We start from the raw sequence: 19,669 nt of genomic DNA on the forward strand, positions 1-19,669 counted from the left end.
CTTGGGCACTGTCCTTGTGCTCTTCAGCTCAAGGCAAGCACTCTACCCCTTGAGCCACAGCGCCACTTCCAGTTTTCTAGTGGTTTATTGGAGATAAGAGTCTCATGGACTTTCCTGCCCAGGCTGGCTTTGAACTGCAATCCTCAGATCTCAGCCTCCTGAGTAGCTAAGATTACGGGTGTGAGCCACCAGCGTCTGGCTCAATGAGACTCTTACCTCCAATTAACCACCAGAAACCCATTAGTAAAGCTGTGGCTCAAGTGTTAGAGTGCTAGCCTTGAGTACAAAGCTCAGAGACAGCATCCAAGTTCTATGTTCAATCACCAGAACCAGCACAAAGAAAAAAAGAGGAGGGTGTCACTAGGATTCTCTTCTGGCAGAGCAATAAAGAAAGAAGAAAAACCGGGCACCAGTGGCTCACCCCTATGACACTAGCTACTCAGGAGGCTGAGATCTGAGGATCACAGTTCAAAGCTAGCCCAGGCAGGAAACTCTATGAGACTCTTATCTCCAATAAACCACTCCATAGTACTGTGGCTCAAGTGGTAGAGCGCTGGCCTTGAGCAAAGAAAGCTCAGGGACAGCATCCAGGCCCAAGTACAAGCCCCAGGACTGGCAAAATAAAAAGAGGAAGGTACTGGAGTGTAATGTTGTTCTAAAGCATACCTGAACCAGGCTGGGACCTAGTCCTTATAGACAATCCAGTTAGAAGTATGGCTTTCTGTGCTCTTCTCTGCCCCACAGACTTTACTGAGCCTATGGCCATATAGCAACGTCCACATCAGCCCAGAGCAAGAGGAAGACATGACAGTAGCAAATTAAGTCATATCCTGACTGGAGGAAAGGCCATCAACCCTGACCCAACAGAAAAACCCCGCAATGGTTATCAGCTGTCAGATCCACCTGGGATTTTGCCAGAACTACCTGAGCTGGGCACCCGTACAGGGGTGGGGAATGGGGGGAACTCACAGCATCTTTCCTTTCCTGCTGCTCCACTGCCCCGTGCAAGCTCTTCTCTCCAGCCAGAATCTCTCTGTGGGTTCACAAACCAACAGTGCACACGGGCCACTGGCTGTCAGCTTCACGCACATGACAATTCCTTTTTCTGCTAGAATAAGCTTTAGAGAGAACCCAGTTCTGTACAATTTTCCCATAGAATGGAGAAAGTAGAAGAAACTTGGGGGAGGAGTTGTAAGTACAAGATTTAATCTGTAAATGCTGAGCCATGACCCCACAAGAAGCTGTAAGGAGCCCACAGAAAAATTGAAAGGAAGAGGGAGATCTGAGGGCATTTCAAACAAGGTGTCCGTGGCGGGGGGCGGGGGGAGGAGCCAAAGAATAGGACTGAATGCCAAAGGAGAGTGTGCACTGCGTGAAGGAGTAATCCACGAGCCTGGTGTGGAATGAGCATTCCCCATCAGTGAGAGGCCGGCAGTCATGGAAGGCCAGGAGAGCCTTGCTATTGGGTGACGGCCCATCGGTGTGCATCTTCTGCCATTTCCCCAGTGCTCAGCCCAACAGGAGATGCACACAGGAAGACATCACAGCTGAGCCAGGCGGACACCATGGAAGCACCCACTGGACCCGGCCTGAGCTCAGAGACCAGAGGCGCTGCCTGCAATTGAAATGGCTTCTCACTTGTTCTAAAGGAATGCATCCAGGTGAATTCTTGCAGATGAAAGATGGAGTCCATCAAACCAGCTCTGCACAGAATTGCATCTTGATAAATGATGAGCTGATTTTTCTGGAAAGACTGCCAAGGGGAATCATCCAGGGCAGTCAACCACAAGTGAAGATGTCCCCTTGGCGGGCCCTGGAGACAGCCACACCCATCAGATGATCGTGCAGCCACAGCAGTACCGTTCAGGGTGGTCTACTGCGTACACCTGGTGGTCGGTGCCATAGATGTAGTAGACATGCGTCTTCCCGTGGTACTGGTAATGAACTTCCGTGAGGGGGATCAGCTCAATGGTCTGGCGCTGAGGAGACAAATGGCCAAAAACACTTCAGTGTTCCTTTGAGGCATTTCACCGGCTCAAGAATCCTCTGCAGCTCCTTACTGCCTGCAGAATAGCGCGCATGCTGCCGAGTTGATAGGAAATCTGGAGTTGTTGGCACACTTGGTCCCCAATCTCCTACTATGCTCCTTCCTGAAGCCTAGGCTCTGGGCTAAACTGACTCCTTTAGCCACCATCTGCTTGTAGGTTCAGCTAGTGGGGCCATGGACCTCCTCCAGAAAGCTCCAGGAAGCCACCAGCCAAAGACCAGGTCTTCTAGGAGAATTTATTTCTAAGCAAGGTGCTGCAGGAAGGCACAGGATACCCACTTTAAACATCTTTCAAAACCACCACCGAGACAGAATGGCGTGCTTGACAAATTTTGAATTGAAGTTTTAAGATGAAACATTAAAACTGAGCGCTGATGGTTCGTGCTTAGAAGCCTAGCTACACAGGAAGCTGAGCTCTGAGGATCACAGTCCAAAGCCAGCCTGGGCAGATAAATCCAAAAGACAGTTATTGCCAACTAACTAGCCAAAAGTGAGAAGCGAAGCTGTGGCTCAAGCGTAGAGCACCAGCCCTGAGAGGCAAAGTCAGGTGAGAGCCAGAGGCCCTGAGTTCAAGCCTTGGTATCAGCACAAGAAAAAGATAAAATACGACGCCATACAAACTTGGAGGGCTGGTGGGTTATGTCTAGCTATCATCTAAGACCTCTCTCACTACCACCATCATGACCTACCTTGCAAAATGTCTCTCTGATGTTCATTTTTCTTCAAAAGCTGGGGATACTGAGGCCCATGGGCTCACTGAACTCCCCCCCCCACCTTTCCACAGAGACATCTTAAATCCCTCCTTCTCCATCCCCTTCTCTGAGCAGTGGTCCACAGCCTGACCAACTCACATGGCCCTGAACACTGCACCCCAGCCTCACCTCAAGGGAGAGCCCAGGGCTCCCACAGAGACCCCATCTCTAATAGCATTCCAGGCTGCTGTGTGGTTAGCAAGAATTCTACACTGGTGATGCAGGAACATGACTCCTGGGAAGTTACACCTCCCTGGAACTTTCTGCAGGCCTGGCCTTTGCTCTCTCTGGGCAACCTATCCTCATCCCATACTCTACTACAGAAACCTGAGCTCTTCAGTTCCACGCCAAGACAAGCCTCGTGCCCCTCATTTCACAGACAAGAACATTGGGCCCACAGAGAGGAAGAAAGCATCTAATACCTCAATGGAGGGTGTGTCTGAGAAGCAGGTGCCAACCTGGTAGGTAAACATCTCCATGATGTGTGGCTCCAACGAAAGGGCCCTAGTTCCTTCACCCACCCCCGCTGGGGCTGCTCCCTTCAGGCCTGAGCTAGCTTTTTCCATTGCTAGAGAGGCTGTCTGACCCTGGCCATTTCCTCCCCTCTCTGGGCCTCTTGTCAGGCAGAGGAAAAGTCAGGAATTTGGATTTGACTCCAGGAAGACAGCCTCCCGTCAATCAATCAGCCATAAATAGTGTTCTTAGCCTTGTGAGACTTGTGCTATGGAGGTTTTGTATAAAAACCTGAATGCAGAAAGTCTGGGAGGCTGAGGGGTGGCTGTCCCCGTGAAGGAGAGTTAGGTCTCCTCAGAAGACAGGAATAAGAAATGGCAGACACAACATGTGGGAGACAACAGGTGGCCGGCCTGTCGATGGCGCTTCTTCTTCCCATAATGCTCTGTGTTCCCGCTTAAAAGCTTCTTCTTTTCCCATCATGCCCTGGGTTCCTGCTCAACCAATACGAAGAGCTGGGAAAGTACATTTACACCCCAGGCTCTGAGACCCCCAGCCAACAAGGGCTGGAAGGCCTGGAAAAACTGTGAGCACTGCCGCCACCTGGTGGCCATCAGGATAAGCCGCCCAAACCAGGGGGGTGGGAACAAAGATGGCCAGAGGCTGCCTGTGTTTTAGCTTGAATCTCACCTTTTCATTCTCCTGTGTGAACATCAGGGAGCTGAATAAAAAAGACACTAGAAACTACCAATAGCTTCCTGCCTCTCAGAATCACAACGCAGGCCGCTGCGGCCTCCTCCTGCTCCCGGGCTTTCTACCCTCCGCCACCTCACACTGGGTCCCACTCCCCTCTGCTCTCCTCAGCCCTGACATTCTCAGGAAAGAGGCCCCAGGCTGAGAGACAGCATCACCCTTTCCCATGACCAGGGGAAGCAGGTACAGTCCAACCCCAGGGGCCTCGGCTTTCAACCGCCCAGGCCCAATCCCTGTCCAGCTCACCTGCTGCAGGACGCGGGCCCTGGAGGCCACAGAAGCTCCATGCTCCGCGATGCCCCTCTGGGAGGCCAGAGAGATGTCCCGTAGGGGGAAGTCCACAATGGGGTACACCTGCAGGAGACAGACACAGACACCTTCTCAGCCCCAGAGGAAGAGAAGGACCCCCCTCACTCCCTGAGCACACTGTGGCTGGGGCATGTGCTCTGCCTCTGCAGACCCTGAGCGCACACCTTCTGAGCCCAGGATTCTCTCACAAGGGGCAGGGTGCCATAATCAGAAACGGAGCCCATAATCCCCAGAAAACCTTGCACGGGCCTACTCTGTCAGGAAATACTGCTCAGGACACCACAGCCCTCTGCACATGCCCAGTGATCCGTGTGGGTGTAGCTGCACAGTTCTGCACGTACACATGCGCAGTAGACTTACAGTCGCTCAGGTATGGACACACAGCTCTCTGCACATGCTCAGTGGGCCCTGCGGGTGTCCTCCTAACAGTTTTGCACATGCGCAGTGGTTCGTGGGGGGAGGGGAAACCCACAGCTCTGTACATACACAGTGGGCCCTGTGGATGTGGATGCACTAGCTGCTGTACATGGACAGCAGGAAAGAGCCAACTTCTGTTTTCCACATCAAAACTGCCCAAGGATGTCAGGCACTGACCCACAAAGAACCCAACAGATGCTGGCAAGGATATAGCTAAAAGAGAATGCTACTACACTGTGGGTGGAAATGCAAACTTGTGCAACCACTCTGGAAGGCAATATGGAGGTTCCTCAAAAGAATAAACATAGAACTACCTTAGTACCCAGCAATCCCACTCCTGGGCACAAATCCAGTAGAGCACAAACAAGGTTACAATAAAGCCACCAGCACAACTATGTGCATTACAGCATTGTTTAGCATAGCCAAGATATGGAATCAGCCCAAATGCTCTCAATGAGTGAATGGAACAAGAAAATGGGTATACAATGTACAATGGAATTTTATTCATCTATCAGGAAGAATGATATTGCACCATTTGTAAGGAAATGGAAGGACTTGGGGAAAATTGTATTAAGTGACATAAGCCAGACCCTGAGAAACACAGGTTGCCTGTTTTCCCTCACTTGTGGTAGATAGAATGTGCTTATAAATCTGTAGGTAGTATGCAGGTGGTTACAAATGAATTAACTGAAGTATAATATGCAGGTGGTTACAAATGAATTAACTGAAGTATAATAGACTCGGGGGAGCTCAAATAGTTTAATTTTTTTAGAAAGACTAGGTCAGAACCCAACAAAATCAGTGTCAGGATAGGGGTATTTGCAAGAGGGCGAGCACAAGGGGGGTGGGGCAGACAAATGAAGGGGGGAAGGTAGGAGAACACAGTTAAGAATTCATTGTTGGTGGGGGAGGGGAGGGATAGTGGGATGACAACAAGGGAAGGGTAACAATGACCAACAAGTGGTGTACCCACTGCCTTAGTCATGACTGTAACCCTCTGCCCAGCACCTTTACAGTAAAATAAAATTAGAAAAAAGGAATTCATTGTCTATACCACAAAATTAAGAAAAGTAAGGGAGGGGTGTATCTAAGAGGGGGCGAGAATGTGGAAGGGGGTGACGCTGCTCAATGTGCATTGTACCCATAAACTGCTACGTTAAGTGGCGCCTCCTTTGTACAACTACTTGAAGATAATAAACGTTTAAAAAGAAGGTGATCGCAATCTGTTCTTGAACAAAAAGAAAGTGGGACTGGGTTCCCATGGAACTTCACTGGCAAACACAAACACTGGGCCAGGGTTCTAGCCATGGGCCTGGAAAAGTGGTCTGGTGGCTGACTTCTGGTTGCCAGAGCTCCAGACTCTGCCAGCTCATTTCCGTCTGCCGTGGGAGCCTCTGCCCTTCCAACGCCCCCCCCATCCCCGCCCCTGCTCAGGACCCACACAATCCACTCCCCGACTACGCTGTGGGCATTTCCACAGAGAGGCCTGCCTTCCCCCCAGCCCGCCCCAGCACCCCGGGCCTCCTGACCCAGCCCGTCTCCATCACCCTGGTACCACCATCACCCTAACACACGGCCTCTTTCTCTCCTTCACCAGGCGGGACCGCCATGAGGGGCAGACATTTTATATGGTACCCACGGACCCAGTCCAGGCCTGGCACGTGGGCAAAGCTCTCCACGTCTGTGGTGGAAGAGAGAGGAGCAGCCTCTTCCTTGCCTGGACGGCTCTGGCCTCACCCACTTCCAGCTCCAGACCAAGGACAGCCCAGGGCAGGGGCCCCGGGGTCCCCATCTTCTAAGACACCTCCTCACCGTGGTGTTTTCGTCCCGGAAGAGGTTTTCTCCCTTGGCCTTCGCTAGCAGCTCCGCGGGGCACCGAAGCTGACGCCCAGACACAAACTCAAACAGGCTGTTCTTCCTGGGAGAAGAGACCAGTGTGCCAGGTGGGAAGGCGGGGCTGGGATCCCGCACACCTGGGCTGGAGACTACGTGAGGGACACGGTGGGAGCTGGGGCTGAAGCCCCCCACCACACCTGGAGATCTAGACGCCAACGGCCACGCAGGCCACACAGGCCACACAGGCCACGCAGGCCACGCAGCCCCTGGATGGACCCGATCCCACCTCCGAGGGGAGGGGACGTGCCCCTCAGCCAGGCAGCAGGCACAGCACAGGGCCTTCACGTCTGGAGATGAGGGAGGACACCACCGACATTCCTACCCATCGCTGCCCGCAATGGGTGATTGCTGCTCTTATAGGCAGTGCTGGCAGAACCTGAACTCAGGTCCACGTGTTCCGAAGGCCATCCTCAGCCTCCACCTTACCCCCAGCTCCTCTTCAGGGAGCTCTTCACCCTCCCTGAGACCCCACAGCCCCCCATACCAGGGAGAGTTGCTGTGGTGTCAGGCCCGGCCCCCTCGCCCAGGCCCAGGCCGGCACTTACCACATGATGACCAGCTGGACGAAGTGCAGCAGCTTCCGCTCCCCCTTGCAGGTGCCACACGTCCTGTGGCCCCGCCCCGAGCACGTGCAGCACCTGAGGGCCAGGGCTCCTCAGATCAGTCCCACCCCCAAGCCCTCCTCCCACGGGAAGGTGCTCGCTCAGCGGGGTGGCCGGCCATTGTGTTTATCTGTTCATCCCCTCCTTCCCATGGTGGCTCTCCCCCCACCTAACCATCCCTCCCTCTGTGTCTAGCTCGAGCTGGTCCACGGTCTTATCCCTGGCCCTAGCAATGGCAGTCAGTACAAAGATGGACACAGGACCCAAATAAACACCATGGGACCCTTCCAAGAAGGGCTTGCTAGAATGATCAGGAAAGGAGGGGTTACTGGATTGAAACTATCAGTGGTCCCTTCCACCATTCCAGCCTGTGACATTATTTAAACACCTGGATCCAGCTGTACCTGAAGCCAATATACATACATATCCCCCTCGATTTTTCCCGTGTGTAGAACCTGTAGACAGGCTTGCTATTTTGTTGTTTTGCTCTGTGGTCAAAGTCAGCTTCAGTGGGGTTCCTTTTACTCGCAAATGAAATAAGTCTCAGTTTCTTTCCCAACTAAAGACCTCCCTCATCAATCACGGCGGAAGGCAGATGGCAACCAATGAAGGACTCAGGCTGAGCGTCTGGGCCAAAGGATCACCAACCAACCCGGCGGTGAGCTGTTCTACGCCCCGCGGTTTGCCGTCACGGTAAAAGTGTGTACATGTGTGAGAGGAGGCGTTTACAAACTGCAGTAGCTCACTGGTCCCAAATCCTGAGCAGAGATAGGATGTTGCTCTTGTCAATCAACTTTCCTTGATTCTTCCTCATGCAGACCCTGCTATATGGGCAGGGTCCTTCTCCTAGCTCCTTCCCCACTCTCTTCCTCTCTGCACCTGACCCGTAGAGGTGGCTTGGTCACTGCCCATAAAATCCAGAAATGCCAGGCCTTGGGACAAGAAGAACCCCCCCCCTCCCACCCGCCCGCCGTGGGCTGCAAGACCCGCACCTACCTGCGTCTGTGGGATCCAGAGCACATGTGACACCTCCGGACCTGCCCCGCTTTGCTCCTGGCTCTGCTGCAGGATGGACATCGAACCTGCGGACCCACACTGCCTCTGCCACTGGCTCCCTGGAAGCCAGGCCAAGGGTGTCCCAAGCCTGGATGATTCCACCACAGCGGGAGGACCGGAGAGAGGGGCTGCACACAGCCAGACTGGGGATGGGGAGGGCAGGGCCTGGGAGAGGTGGTTTTGGACAGCAGGGGGCAGTGTGGTGCAGCTCGAGTCTGGAGAGCCAAGGCCAGGGAGGAGTTAGCCTGGATTCTAGGATGGTTCCCACCCTGAAGGTGTGGTTGGTTGGTTGGTTTCTGCGAAGGCTGAGGCCCCAAAAGGCCTGGAGATCTGCTTAGGCCCCTGTGCTGGTCTGGATTCAAAATCAGCCCAAGGCAAGTGCCCTGGAACCTCTCTGGAAGGGACCTGCTGGGAAGCACTCTTTACTAGCATGCTTAGGTTAGACGGGGCCACAGGACCTCAGAGAAGCCAGGGTCCTGGTTCCCGTGACTCACAGCCGTGGTGAGGATACAAAAGGCTCTGGGGAAGGAGCCAGAGGACCACAGGCAGAGGCTGGAGCAAGCAACCATAAGCCAAGGCCCGCCCGGGGCAGGTCGGCCAGCAGCAAGGACAGGCCCGGACACCTCCGCAGAGCTTCCAGAACTGCCTCTGCTGGGCCCTGGTGGCCCGCACCTGCCACGCGAGCTGCTCAGGAGGCCTAGATCTGAGGAGCCTGGTTCAAAGCCAGTGGGGGGCACACAAAATCTGGAGACTGTCATCTCCAAGGAACCAGCAAAACGTAGGCAGTGGAGGCAGAAATCAAGTGGCAAAGTGCCAGCCATGAGCAAAAGAAGCCAAGCGAGGAAGTGGCGCTGTGGCTCAAGTGGTAGAGTGCCCTTCAGCTGAGGGACAGCGCCCAGGCCCAGAGTTCAGGGCCCAGGATCTACACACACACACACACACACACACACACACACACACACACACGCACGCACACGCACGCACATACCAAAGGGGGTCCTGGGCCAGGGTGTGGGGGGACCCCAAGGGCTTAGCGCTCAGCAGGAGATGGCAAAGGGAAGAGCGCAGAAGCTACACTCTCACGCGCACCCGCCTCCCCATGTCAGATGGGAAACTGGAGGCTCAGGACGGGGGACGACTTGCCTGGGCGCTCACCATGAGTGACTGGGGCCCAGGCCTCTTTCCCCGCCCCCCCATCCACCATGCCCCCCAGGGGGACTCCCCCACCCGCTGCCCACCCGTGACTCACCGTGCCAGCCCCGTGGCAGACGCTGCACTTGTAACGGCCACGCCCGTGGCATTTGTGACAGTCCTGAAAGCCAAGAGCTCTCCTGGCATCTAGTGTCCCAGGCGGGTCCCCCACCCCCATGATGTCGTGACCCCAAACAGAAGAGCTGCTTCTGGGAGAGACAGGATGGACGGGGGGGAGGGGGGACACAGGGATGCACGGGAGGAAGGCAGATCCAGGACCCCATGGCCAGCCATGGAGTGGCAGTGACTCTCCCCACACCCACCCAGGCTGCTCTGGGACCTGGTCCTCTAGCACAGCCTGCACACAGACACCGACACGGAGCGAGCCGCATGCACTGAATCATGGGATGGAAAGATCTTTGGAGAAAAGAATTGAAAGGTTTTAAGCCAGCTGATGGCTCACGCCTATCATCCTAGCTACTCAGGAGGCTGAGATCTGAGAATCATGGTTCAAAGCCAGCCTGGGCAGGAATGTCGGTGAGACTCTTATCTCCAATGAACCACCAGAAAACCGGAAGTGGCGCTGTGGCTCAAGTGGTAGAGCACTGGCCTTGAGCCAAAGAGCTGAGGGACAGCGCCCAGGCCCAGAGTTCAAGCTATTATCTATTGATTAATAGATACATAGATAGATGATAGATATAATAGACACATAGATATGACACATAGTCTGACAGATGATCGACACATAGATAGATATAAAAGACAGATAAGTTGATTGATGATAGATAAATATATAGACATGTAAATGATAGATAGAAACAAAGATTGATAGATGATAGAAACATAGATAGATGATGGATAGATGATAGATACAATAGACACATAAATGATAGGTATGCTAAACAGGTAGAGTGATTGATAGATAGATGATAGCCCTGTAGGTAGATGATGGATGGAGCTGGTGAGTAGAACAGTCCTTTTGCCATGAGAGACTTCCTTCCCTAACTGTGGTGTTCGGTTGCAAAGGCCCTGGGCCCTCCGTAGGTTCCCCCATTGGCCTTCTTTTCCCCAAGGAAGGAGCCCCCAGGCTGGATCTAGATCGGGGGTGCTTTGGCATGGTGTGGCACAGCATACGGCCTCCCATGATCCCCCTCACCTTGACCAACGCAGAGTGAGGCACTTGGAACCGTCTGGTGTCTTCCTGAAACATGGGTGGCATCTGCACCTCCATCTCCCAAACGCCAGGAGAGGCGCCCTGTTGGGGCCCGTCGACAGCATGGTCTGCAGAAAGGGGGGGATGTGAGCACAGCTGAGGGGAGCAGGGGGAACTCACCCGGTGCTCGGTGGGTTCCTGGGGCTCCTGGAGGTTACATGGGGGCCCACACCCGGGGGGGGGGGTAAACACCCGGATGGCGTCCGGCTCTTTTACTTTCTAGGTCTATGGCCACACCTCTGCCAGCAAATTCCTTAACCTTTCTGACCTTCAGGTCTCTCACCTCTACTCTACAATGGGGATAACCATGGCGCGGATGGTGGAGAAAATCTCAAGTAGGAGAATGAAAGAGAAAATAGCAGCCCAAGGCTGGCAGCCACCAAGGGATCGTCATCCCCACCCCTCCTCTTCCACACCCAACTCCTCATCAGAGCTCTGATCTGCCCTGGTAGGAGGAGAGAGAACATTGGGAGAAATAACCCAGCAAGTCTTCCTGGAAGAGGAGACACCTGGCTGAACCCAGAAGAATAGACCTGAGAGGCCCTGCAGAAAGCAGACATGGCTCGGGGTTTCTGAGACAGAGAACCGGAGCCCCTAATTGGGGCTCAGGAGAAGATGGAAGGGTGAGGCTGTGGGCTGTGGGCTCTAGGCCTCCGGGGTGCTGTGGGATGGTAGGAGCCGGCAGACACCCAAGGCCATGCTCTCTGGCCCCGAAGAGAAGCAGCGGAAGGCAAATGCTGGGCTTCTCCAGGCCTCTTGTGAACGATTTGCCAGACAGGGAGCACAGAGCAGATCAGCACTGGAGAGGCTTGGAGATGAAGACCCCACCCCATTCCACAGGGAAACTGAGGCTGGGCACAAAGGGGCCTCTTAGTCATAGTGAGAGGCTGAGCCACACACCCAGACAGCTGCCCACCCCAGCTCACACCCCCAGCCGCACAGATCTCACTCACCAGTGAACGGCTGGAACGCCCACTCGCTTATCCGAGATTCGCTGAAGGTCTCCAGCCGGTACTACGGAAGGAAACAAGCCCAGGGTCAAGGCAGAGCACTGTCCCACCCCGCGGGGCTCCCACACACAGGCCCCTCGGGCTGCCTGGAGCAGGCTGACCGCTGCGGCTCTGCCCTGGATACACCACGCCATCTGCAGGTGCTCGGCCAGCCCAGGACGTGGCCAGTTCAGCTCTCTGTGGATTTCTGCATCCAAACATCCTGAGGCCTCCTACAGCCCCAGTCCTTCACCCACGGGATCTCAGAGAGAGAAGGGATCATGGGCATCACTTGGATCTTCTTTTGATATGGGAGGCTCAGAGGGGTCGGCTGACTTTCCCCAAGTCACACAGCTAAAGGTGGCCTCTCCCTCCACTAGGCGCTGCCTGTGTGCTCATCAGAGGATGACAGTACGAATGACACCTGAAAATGCAACCTAGAAAAAATGTCCTAGCCATGCACAGTGGCTCACACTTGTAATCTCAGCAACTTAGGAGGCTGAGAATCAAAAGGTCTTGAGTTCAAGGTCAGCGTGGATAGAAAGTCATGAGACCCCCATCTGAACAAATAAGCCAGGCATGGTGGCTCAGACTTGTATTCCCAGCTATATAGATGGCAGTCCCAGGCTAGCACCAGGTATAAACGCTATCTAAAAACAAACCAAAGCCAGTAGCTCACACCTGTAGTCCTAGCTTCTCAGGAGGCTGAGATCTAAGGACTGCGCTTTGAGGCCAGGTCAGGCAAGAAAATCAGTGAGACTTGTATCTCCAATTAGCCACTTGAGAGCCAGAAGTGGAGCTGTGACTCCAGTGGGAGAGTGCCAGCCTGACGTGGTTTGGGTGTCACAAACGGGATTTCCCTGCAGCGAGGAATAATGATTTCTGATCCCAGGACTCTTGGTGCCTGTCACACAAGCACCTGCCTCTGTCTCACTGAACCCCAGCCTCCCCCTCCCCCCTGCCCCGCCATCCTAGCACAGCCCCTTACCCTACAGAGGGTCTGTTGCCTCAATTCCTGGATGACAAGGTCTCCCGCTGTCATGCTGGGGTAACAGCATTTGGAGTTCACGAAGCTGAGAAGGGCTTCCCGGGCCACCTCCTCCGTCACCACGGGGGCTCTGCTGGGACCAAGAAAACGAGGGTCTGGGAAGGGCCCGTGGGCTCACAGGGCTCACGGCCACTTAGCTCCGTTGTTTTGGGTCATCGTGATGCAGAGCATCCTGAAGGTAGAACAAGCGGCTCAATTCACGGTGGCCAGGGAGCAGAGAGCAAAGACAAGGTGTTTCCAGCCAAGACACGGTCCGCGGTCACTTCCAAGCCAGGCTCTACCTCCAGTGTCCACCCTCTCCTGTGTCCGCCACACTGTGCATGCATGAGTGGATGACCCAAGAATAGGTCGGGGCTCTCATGTCTACTAACTGGAGGCAGATTGTTGGCTACTACCAAGTCCCCAACATGAGCCTCTGGAACTCACCCGTCCTCCAAAGTCTCCTCTTCCCTGAGCACACCACCTGCCCCAAACACACCCTTGAGGGAGAGGCCTGCGCCCCGCACTCCTTCCGAGCTGCCCTGGCCCCTGGCAGCCTTCAGGGCCCTTGGCTGCTCCCCATACAGCCTGGCAGCCCTGCCCAGTGCAGCCGGCATGGTGGCAGGAGACAGGAGGTGGGCTGGCAGGGGGCCGTGGCACGTGGCTGGCAGCAGGATGGAGACACAGGGAAGCTGTCTCCAGGCCACGCCACTCAGCTGACCGGACACCTGAGGTCTACCCCAGGTCCTGTCAAGACCCAGAGGCTCTCGGCCCCACTGAAGATGGAGACCAGGGTGTGGCGAACCTCTACCAGATGAAGGTATTTCCGCTTTGCAGGCCACGCGTGGCCTGTGCAAACCAAGTGGCCCCTGGAGGGTGAAGGCTGCCACAGACCACACTCGGGTAAGGCTCCGCTCACAAAAACAGGCCACGGGCTGGGCTGGCCCAGGCTACGGTTCGCAGACTCTAGTCTCCAGTGCTGGTTTTGCTGCCAACCTGAAGAACTCAGGGCACTGCAGACCCCTCCAGAACCTGGCCCAGTGTGTTGGAGATGGGGTGACCCCCACGGCCCCCCACAAGGGATCCTGGTGCACCCCATGGGGGGACTCCTGGGGAGGGGATACACAACCAGAAACCCACCTGTGTGCCAGGAACAAGGACCAGGGCTTCGGTGCCTGATGCTCCCCTGGGGCCTGGGAAGGTGGGAAAAATACCTGCTGTCCTGGAGGAGAGGGAGGGAAATGAGACGGGAGCTCAGTGAAGCCAGTATTTGCAGGGTTAAAGAAGGAATGTACTTCATATCCCTAGACTGAGTGAACACGGATTCCTAGGGCAGCGCCCAGGTATCGGACCCCGGGGGGGGGGTGGCACAGGGAAGGGGTGATATCTCCTCCCCATCCCACCCAGCTCCTGTCCCCAGGGAAACGGGCAGCTGTGTCCTCCCCAGGCCTGTCCCCAGGGACCAGCACACCCTCCCTATGGGAGCCAGCACCCCCACACTTACTGACCCCCCTGAAGAAGCCAGTTGCAGCCAGGCAGGCCTTCCAAGAGTTCAGCAGGGGGCGCCAGAGGGCTCTCGGCCTCGAAGCTGAGGTCCAGCACACCTGTGGGCAGATGCCCCTGGTGACCGTGCGGAAAGGGGAAATCTAAGCCTGGGTGCAGGGCAGAGATCTCCCTTCCCACGCGGGGAGGAGGCGCCTCTCTTTTTTGTTGTTGTTGGTCGGTGGTGGGTCTTGAACTCTGGGTCTGGGCGCTGTCCCTGCGCTCCTCAGCTCAGGGCAAGCGCTCTACCGCTTGAGCCACAGCACCACCTCCAGTTTTCTGGTGGTTTATTGGAGATAAGAGTCAAGGAGTTTCCTTTGAACCACGATCCTCGGATTTCAGCTCCTGGGTAGCTAGGATGACAGGCCTGAGCCACCACCCGGAGGCGTCTCTCTTAAAGCTCAAGACCTTTATGCCAACAGTACATATGCTCATAAAATGCCCTGTTCTTCACGTTTATGAAGACACAAAGGCTAGAAGGAGAAGCAAGGAGAAGGAAGGGGAGCTGCCATTGCTGAGGACAGGGCCCACAGCAGGGGCCTGGCTGCGGGAGGGGCCTGGGTCCCACGGCCGGCCGTTCATAGTGCTGGCTGCCGACGTGTGTGTCGATGCCGACGTTCCCCTCCGCAGGTGTCCTCTGTACCTTGGTTCTCACACGACTTTGCTTTGTCTGTTTTTGTCTTTTCTTTGTTGGTACGGGGATTGAACCCAGGATGTTATGCCTGCCGGGCCAGAGCCTAGCCCCGGCCCCACATCCTGGCCCACAGCTTTTGCAGACATGCCTTTAGTCATTAGCTACCAAGGACCCAGGGATTCAAAGCTGTTTTGCATAAAGAGCCCGGATGGAGCTATTTTAGACATGGGGACATGGAAGTCTCTGTCTCTGTTTCCCAATGAGGTCTTTGGAGCACAACGCACTGGTGAGGAGAGCTTCTCAGGTAAACAGGTGTGGGAGGGTGAGAGGGTGGAATTTGGCCCCTGAGCCGTCATTCATCACCCCTGTCTTACACCCTCACCCTGGTATCTGTGTCCACATAATAGGTCAGTGTGCGTGGTCTCCTGTCCTTGGCAAGTAATCAATACTCAGCCAATGGCGTGGCTCCCGGAAGCCAGGGCTTCCCCCCTTCATTCCCCTTTATGCCAGAAGACGTTGATGAATGGCTCAGGCACACAAAGACCACCGCGTCCCCTAGGATGGGCCTGCCCTCCCTCGTGGGTGCCACATAACAGGGGTCAGACCGAGATGGGAAGAGGAAAAAATGAGTCAGGAAGCTGGAAGCCCCATCCGTCATCCACGGCCAGCCTGACCTCTGCGGCGGGGCGAGCCTCCGGGGCTGCACTCATCCGGCCCGCGTGCCTCCTGCAAAAACAAAGGGCCCCAGGCTGGCCCGCAAGAATGCGGGCGTCACTGGACGCTGCACAATGCCCGACACAGCGTGTCCAGACGGGGCGTGTCTCTGGCCCCATAGCCCCAGGGCTGAGTTTGGTTGGGGGACAGCTGTCCAGCTGGGCTGGCCTGTCCCGAGCTGCGTATGGACAGCTGAGGCTCTCCAGGCTGGTGTAGTCCCTGCCTCCATTGCTTCTTTCCAGAGAAAAAGCAAAATAGTAGCCTGGGATGTAGCCAGGACAATCAGCTCCAGCGTGCAGAGATGAGGGGAGAAGAGAAGGGGGGAAGGGAGGGAGGGAGGGAAGGAGGGAGGGAGAGAGGGAGGAGATAAATGCTTAGAATGCTTAGTTTAGCCATCATCCCAATGATGCCACGCAGTCACTTGGAAATCTTTGCAAAGACAATTAGACAAGACGTTGGTTATTTCTGCTCACCAAGTGTGAGCTGCTTTTTCCTGCATATGAAAGGGGTTTTCCTTAGGCAGAGAGACACCATGGGCAAGCCTTTCACCCTCGCTTTGCTGTTGTTGTTGTTGGTGGTGGTGGTGGTCATGAGGCTTGAACTCAGGGCTTGGGCGCTGTCCCTCAGCTCTTCAGCTCAAGGCTAGCGCTCTACCACTTGAGCCACAGTGCCACTTCTGGTTTTCTGGTAGTTTTATTGGAAATTAGAGTCTTACAGTCTTTTCTGTCCAGGCTGGCTTTGAACCATGATCCTCAGATCTCAGCCTCCGGAGCTGTTGGGATGACAGACCTGAGCCACCGGCGCCTGGCTTCACTCTCCCTTTTGAAGATGCCTTTCTCTTCTCCGCAGAAGATCAATGGAATCCATGCTTCCCGCCCAGATTCCAGATGAGTCATCTTGAGTGTGCAGGTGTCCTGCTGGACTCCTGACTGTAAGGTCCACTCCTGGATGGCGAGCAGACTCCACCCTCCTCCCAGCAAAGTCTCCACTCAGTACCTGCGTTACCTAGGCAACTGGCACACCTGGAAGAGGTCACATCTACATCTGCTGAGGTCACATCTGAATTTGATGTGGCCACACCTTTCTCTGCCCTTACCCTAGATAAGGCCTAGCGCAGGCCCAGACGCCCTCTCTCTGCTCTCTCTGCTCTTTTCTAGCTCTTTCTCAGCTCTTTCCTTCTCTTCTCTTTCCTAGCTCTCTCTTTCCTACCTTTCCCAGATGCTCTCTTTTCTAGCTCTTTTCTAGCTCTTTTCTCTTCTCTGTCCCAGCTCCCTTCTCTTCTCTAGCTCTTTTCTCTCTCTTTCCTCTCTCTTTCCCAGCTCTCTCTCTTTCCCAGGCCTTTTCCAGCCACATGGAGTGCCAACTTTGCCTGGTCCCAGCAGGTCTACTGAATAAACCTACCCCTTACTGAATACCACATGCGTGGTGCTGTTCTTACTCGGCTACCTCTTTTTAAAAACCTAATACTGACTCCAGCCAGTGAGCTTCCTGTCTCCTCTGAGAGCCCTTTGGGGGACAGCAGCCTCTCTCAGATGGCCTGGCGAACAACCGGCATGCAACAGGCACATAGGAGTGTGCAGTGCACAGAGCGTCACACACAAGGCACACAGCCAGGGTGCAGAAATGGCCCCGTGGCTGGAATCACGTGGAGAAAGCACAAGAGGAGATCCAGGATCAAATTCATAAAGACAGAAAGGAGAGCCAGGGGTCCAGGAGGAGGAAGGGGGGATGGGTAGGGACACAGAGCTTCTGTTATACAAGATGAAAAAATTGTTCTGGCAGGGGATACAGGTAATGGACGCACAGCAATGTGAATGTGCTGGATTGTTCACAAATAAATGGTTAAGATGGTACGGCTTACATATACCTCATCACACATAGTAGTCACTCTAAAGAGAGAGATGCAAGCAAGACCCCAGCTCATCAAACAAGACTGGTGTATTTGTGTACATCTGTAATCTCGGTTACTCAGGAGGAAGATCACAGCGTGAGGCTAGCCCCCGGGAAAACACGTAAACTACTACCCAAAAGGCAACCTAAAAAGCAAAAAGGACAGAGGGCGTGGCTCAAGTGGCAGGGCTCTGTCTAGCCAGCACAGGCTCTGAGATCAATCCTCGGCACCACACAACTATAAATAGGAATTCAGACGATCAGAGGATAAAGAAAAGGAAAAATAAAAGCTCTGTTTTGCCAAGAAGAACGAGCGCAGGAATGATCGGTGGCCTCACGAGGCCAGAAAGCCTGGCCATCCGGAAGCCGGGCGATCTGCTGTACGAGGGGCAAGGTCCCTGGCCCTTTCTCAGGGATGGGAACGGGATTCCCCCCGCCCCCTGCACCAGGAAGGGAGGACGGATGTGGGAGGAGGGGGCTGTGGAGAGAGAAGGGAGAACACAGCATTATGCTGTGTGTGTGAAATCACAGCTCTGCTCCCCGCTCTGATGAACAAACACAAGACAGAACAGTTGAGGGACTCAAGCCGCACAGCCATTAGGCGGAGGCAGAGCGTGGGTCTGAACCCAGGTCTGCTCCAGGGCACTGCGGCTACCAGCCGCTCTCTTTCTCTCTCTCCCTCCCCCCCCCCCTTGCCCCTCCTGGGGCTTGAACTCAGGGTCTGCGCACTGTCCCTGAGAATTGTTGCTCAAGGCTAGTGCTCTACCACTTGAACCCCAGCTCCACTTCTGGCATTTTGCTGGTTAATTGGAGGGAAGAGTCTCATGTCTTTCCTGCTCAGGCTGGCTTTGAACCTTCAGACCTCAGCCTCTTGAGTAGCTGAGATGACAGGCATAAGCTATGGGTACCCTGCTCCAACCTCCTTTTACCCATGGGGAAACTGAGGCTCAGAGAAGTTAAGTGACTTACCCCAAGAGCACACAGCCAATTTAAAGCACAATCTAGACTTGAACCCTGGCTTCCCAGTAGGGTGCCTTTCCTAATTAGGGATCAAAAGTTTCCTTTCATTTATTTTTCTCAACATAGAACTTTTCCTCATAAAACACCATTTCCTTCCTTAGGTCTATAGCGGTCTGGCATGCCACTGCAATTCTGTTCTAATGACGACGGGACGGGCTTATCAGGGCTGTGCTTCATATTTGGTCATGAGCATGCTCTTGGCTAGAAGACGGTCCTGAAGATTGCTCACAACTGGACAGGCACCTGTAGCTCACACCTGTAATCCTAGCTACTTGGGAGGCTGAGATCAGGAGGATTGCAGTTTGAGGCCAGCCCAGACCAAAAAGAAATGCAAGAGATGACCCCTTTTGAATGAGTTCAAGTCCCAGTACCACCGAACAATACACTGTTCCCAAGCTCTCGATGGATTCCCGGGCCCATTCCCCTCCGGCCGAGTGAGGACTGTCACTGGAGAAAGGAAGGAGAGGCAGGTCCCCATCAGGGAGGGATGGGCTTGGAGTGATCACTGACTTCCTGTTCTCTTATCCAGAGGCAAAACAGAGGAGGCTGTGGGATGCCAGTCATCCACAGAGGCGGCAAAGGGAGAGAGGGAGAGAGGGAAGGAGGAAGAGAGAGGGGAGAGGGGGGAGGAGAGGCCCGCAGCCCAGTGCCCCCCCTCCACTTACTGTCCCCACTGCGGTCTCTGTCCATGGTAGGAGCGCGGCGGGAGGTGGTGTGTGCTTCAGAGCTCAGGGCAGTGGGGTCGGTCCTCTCCGCCCCTCCCACAGCAGGTCCATTGTTTGGCGATCTGCACACAACACAGGAAAACTGGCCGTGCCCTCAGCGCCTCCCCCTGCGCTCCCCCCCCCCCGCCCATGCCACACCTGAGCAAGGCAGAGCTGGAAGTGGGGTGGGGTGCGGGGAGCCATCGACCCCCTGCATAGAGCTTTCTCCCCTGGGGAGAGCAGCCAGGGGGGCCCCAGCCTCCTGGAGAGGGGGTGGGGGGTTCTCTGAAGTGCTGGGTCCCAGCTTCCTGCCTGGCCCTGGAGGCTCAGCTTAGGAGCCGGGCATTCTCCAAAGCCACACAGCAGCCTGGGCCCTGTCTCCGGAGCCCTTGCTTTGGGGCGGGAACTCCCACCTTAAACACGGGAATCCCACCCCTCCACTGACTGAGTCTAAAGCATG

The 19,669-nt window shown here is 55.1% G+C and overlaps 1 protein-coding gene across 1 annotated transcript; it reads right to left on the reverse strand.

Moving 5' to 3' along the window:
• Positions 1–1,832: 1,832 nt before the first annotated feature.
• On the reverse strand, positions 1,833–19,195 carry Ssuh2 (ssu-2 homolog). Its single transcript, XM_070018413.1, has 12 exons — positions 19,171–19,195; positions 14,214–14,309; positions 13,846–13,927; positions 12,667–12,799; positions 11,643–11,703; positions 10,633–10,757; positions 9,535–9,597; positions 8,226–8,311; positions 7,173–7,265; positions 6,544–6,649; positions 4,252–4,359; positions 1,833–1,979 (listed from the first exon to the last, which is right to left on the reverse strand). The coding sequence occupies exons 1-12, from the start codon at positions 19,193–19,195 to the stop codon at positions 1,833–1,835; spliced, it is 1,125 nt and encodes a 374-aa protein (XP_069874514.1).
• Between the last annotated feature and the right edge of the window lie 474 nt (positions 19,196–19,669).

Source organism: Dipodomys merriami, unplaced genomic scaffold (genome assembly GCF_024711535.1).
Source record: "Dipodomys merriami isolate MVZ:Mamm:240054 unplaced genomic scaffold, mDipMer1.0.p SCAF_13, whole genome shotgun sequence".
NCBI classification, from domain to species: domain Eukaryota; kingdom Metazoa; phylum Chordata; class Mammalia; order Rodentia; family Heteromyidae; genus Dipodomys; species Dipodomys merriami.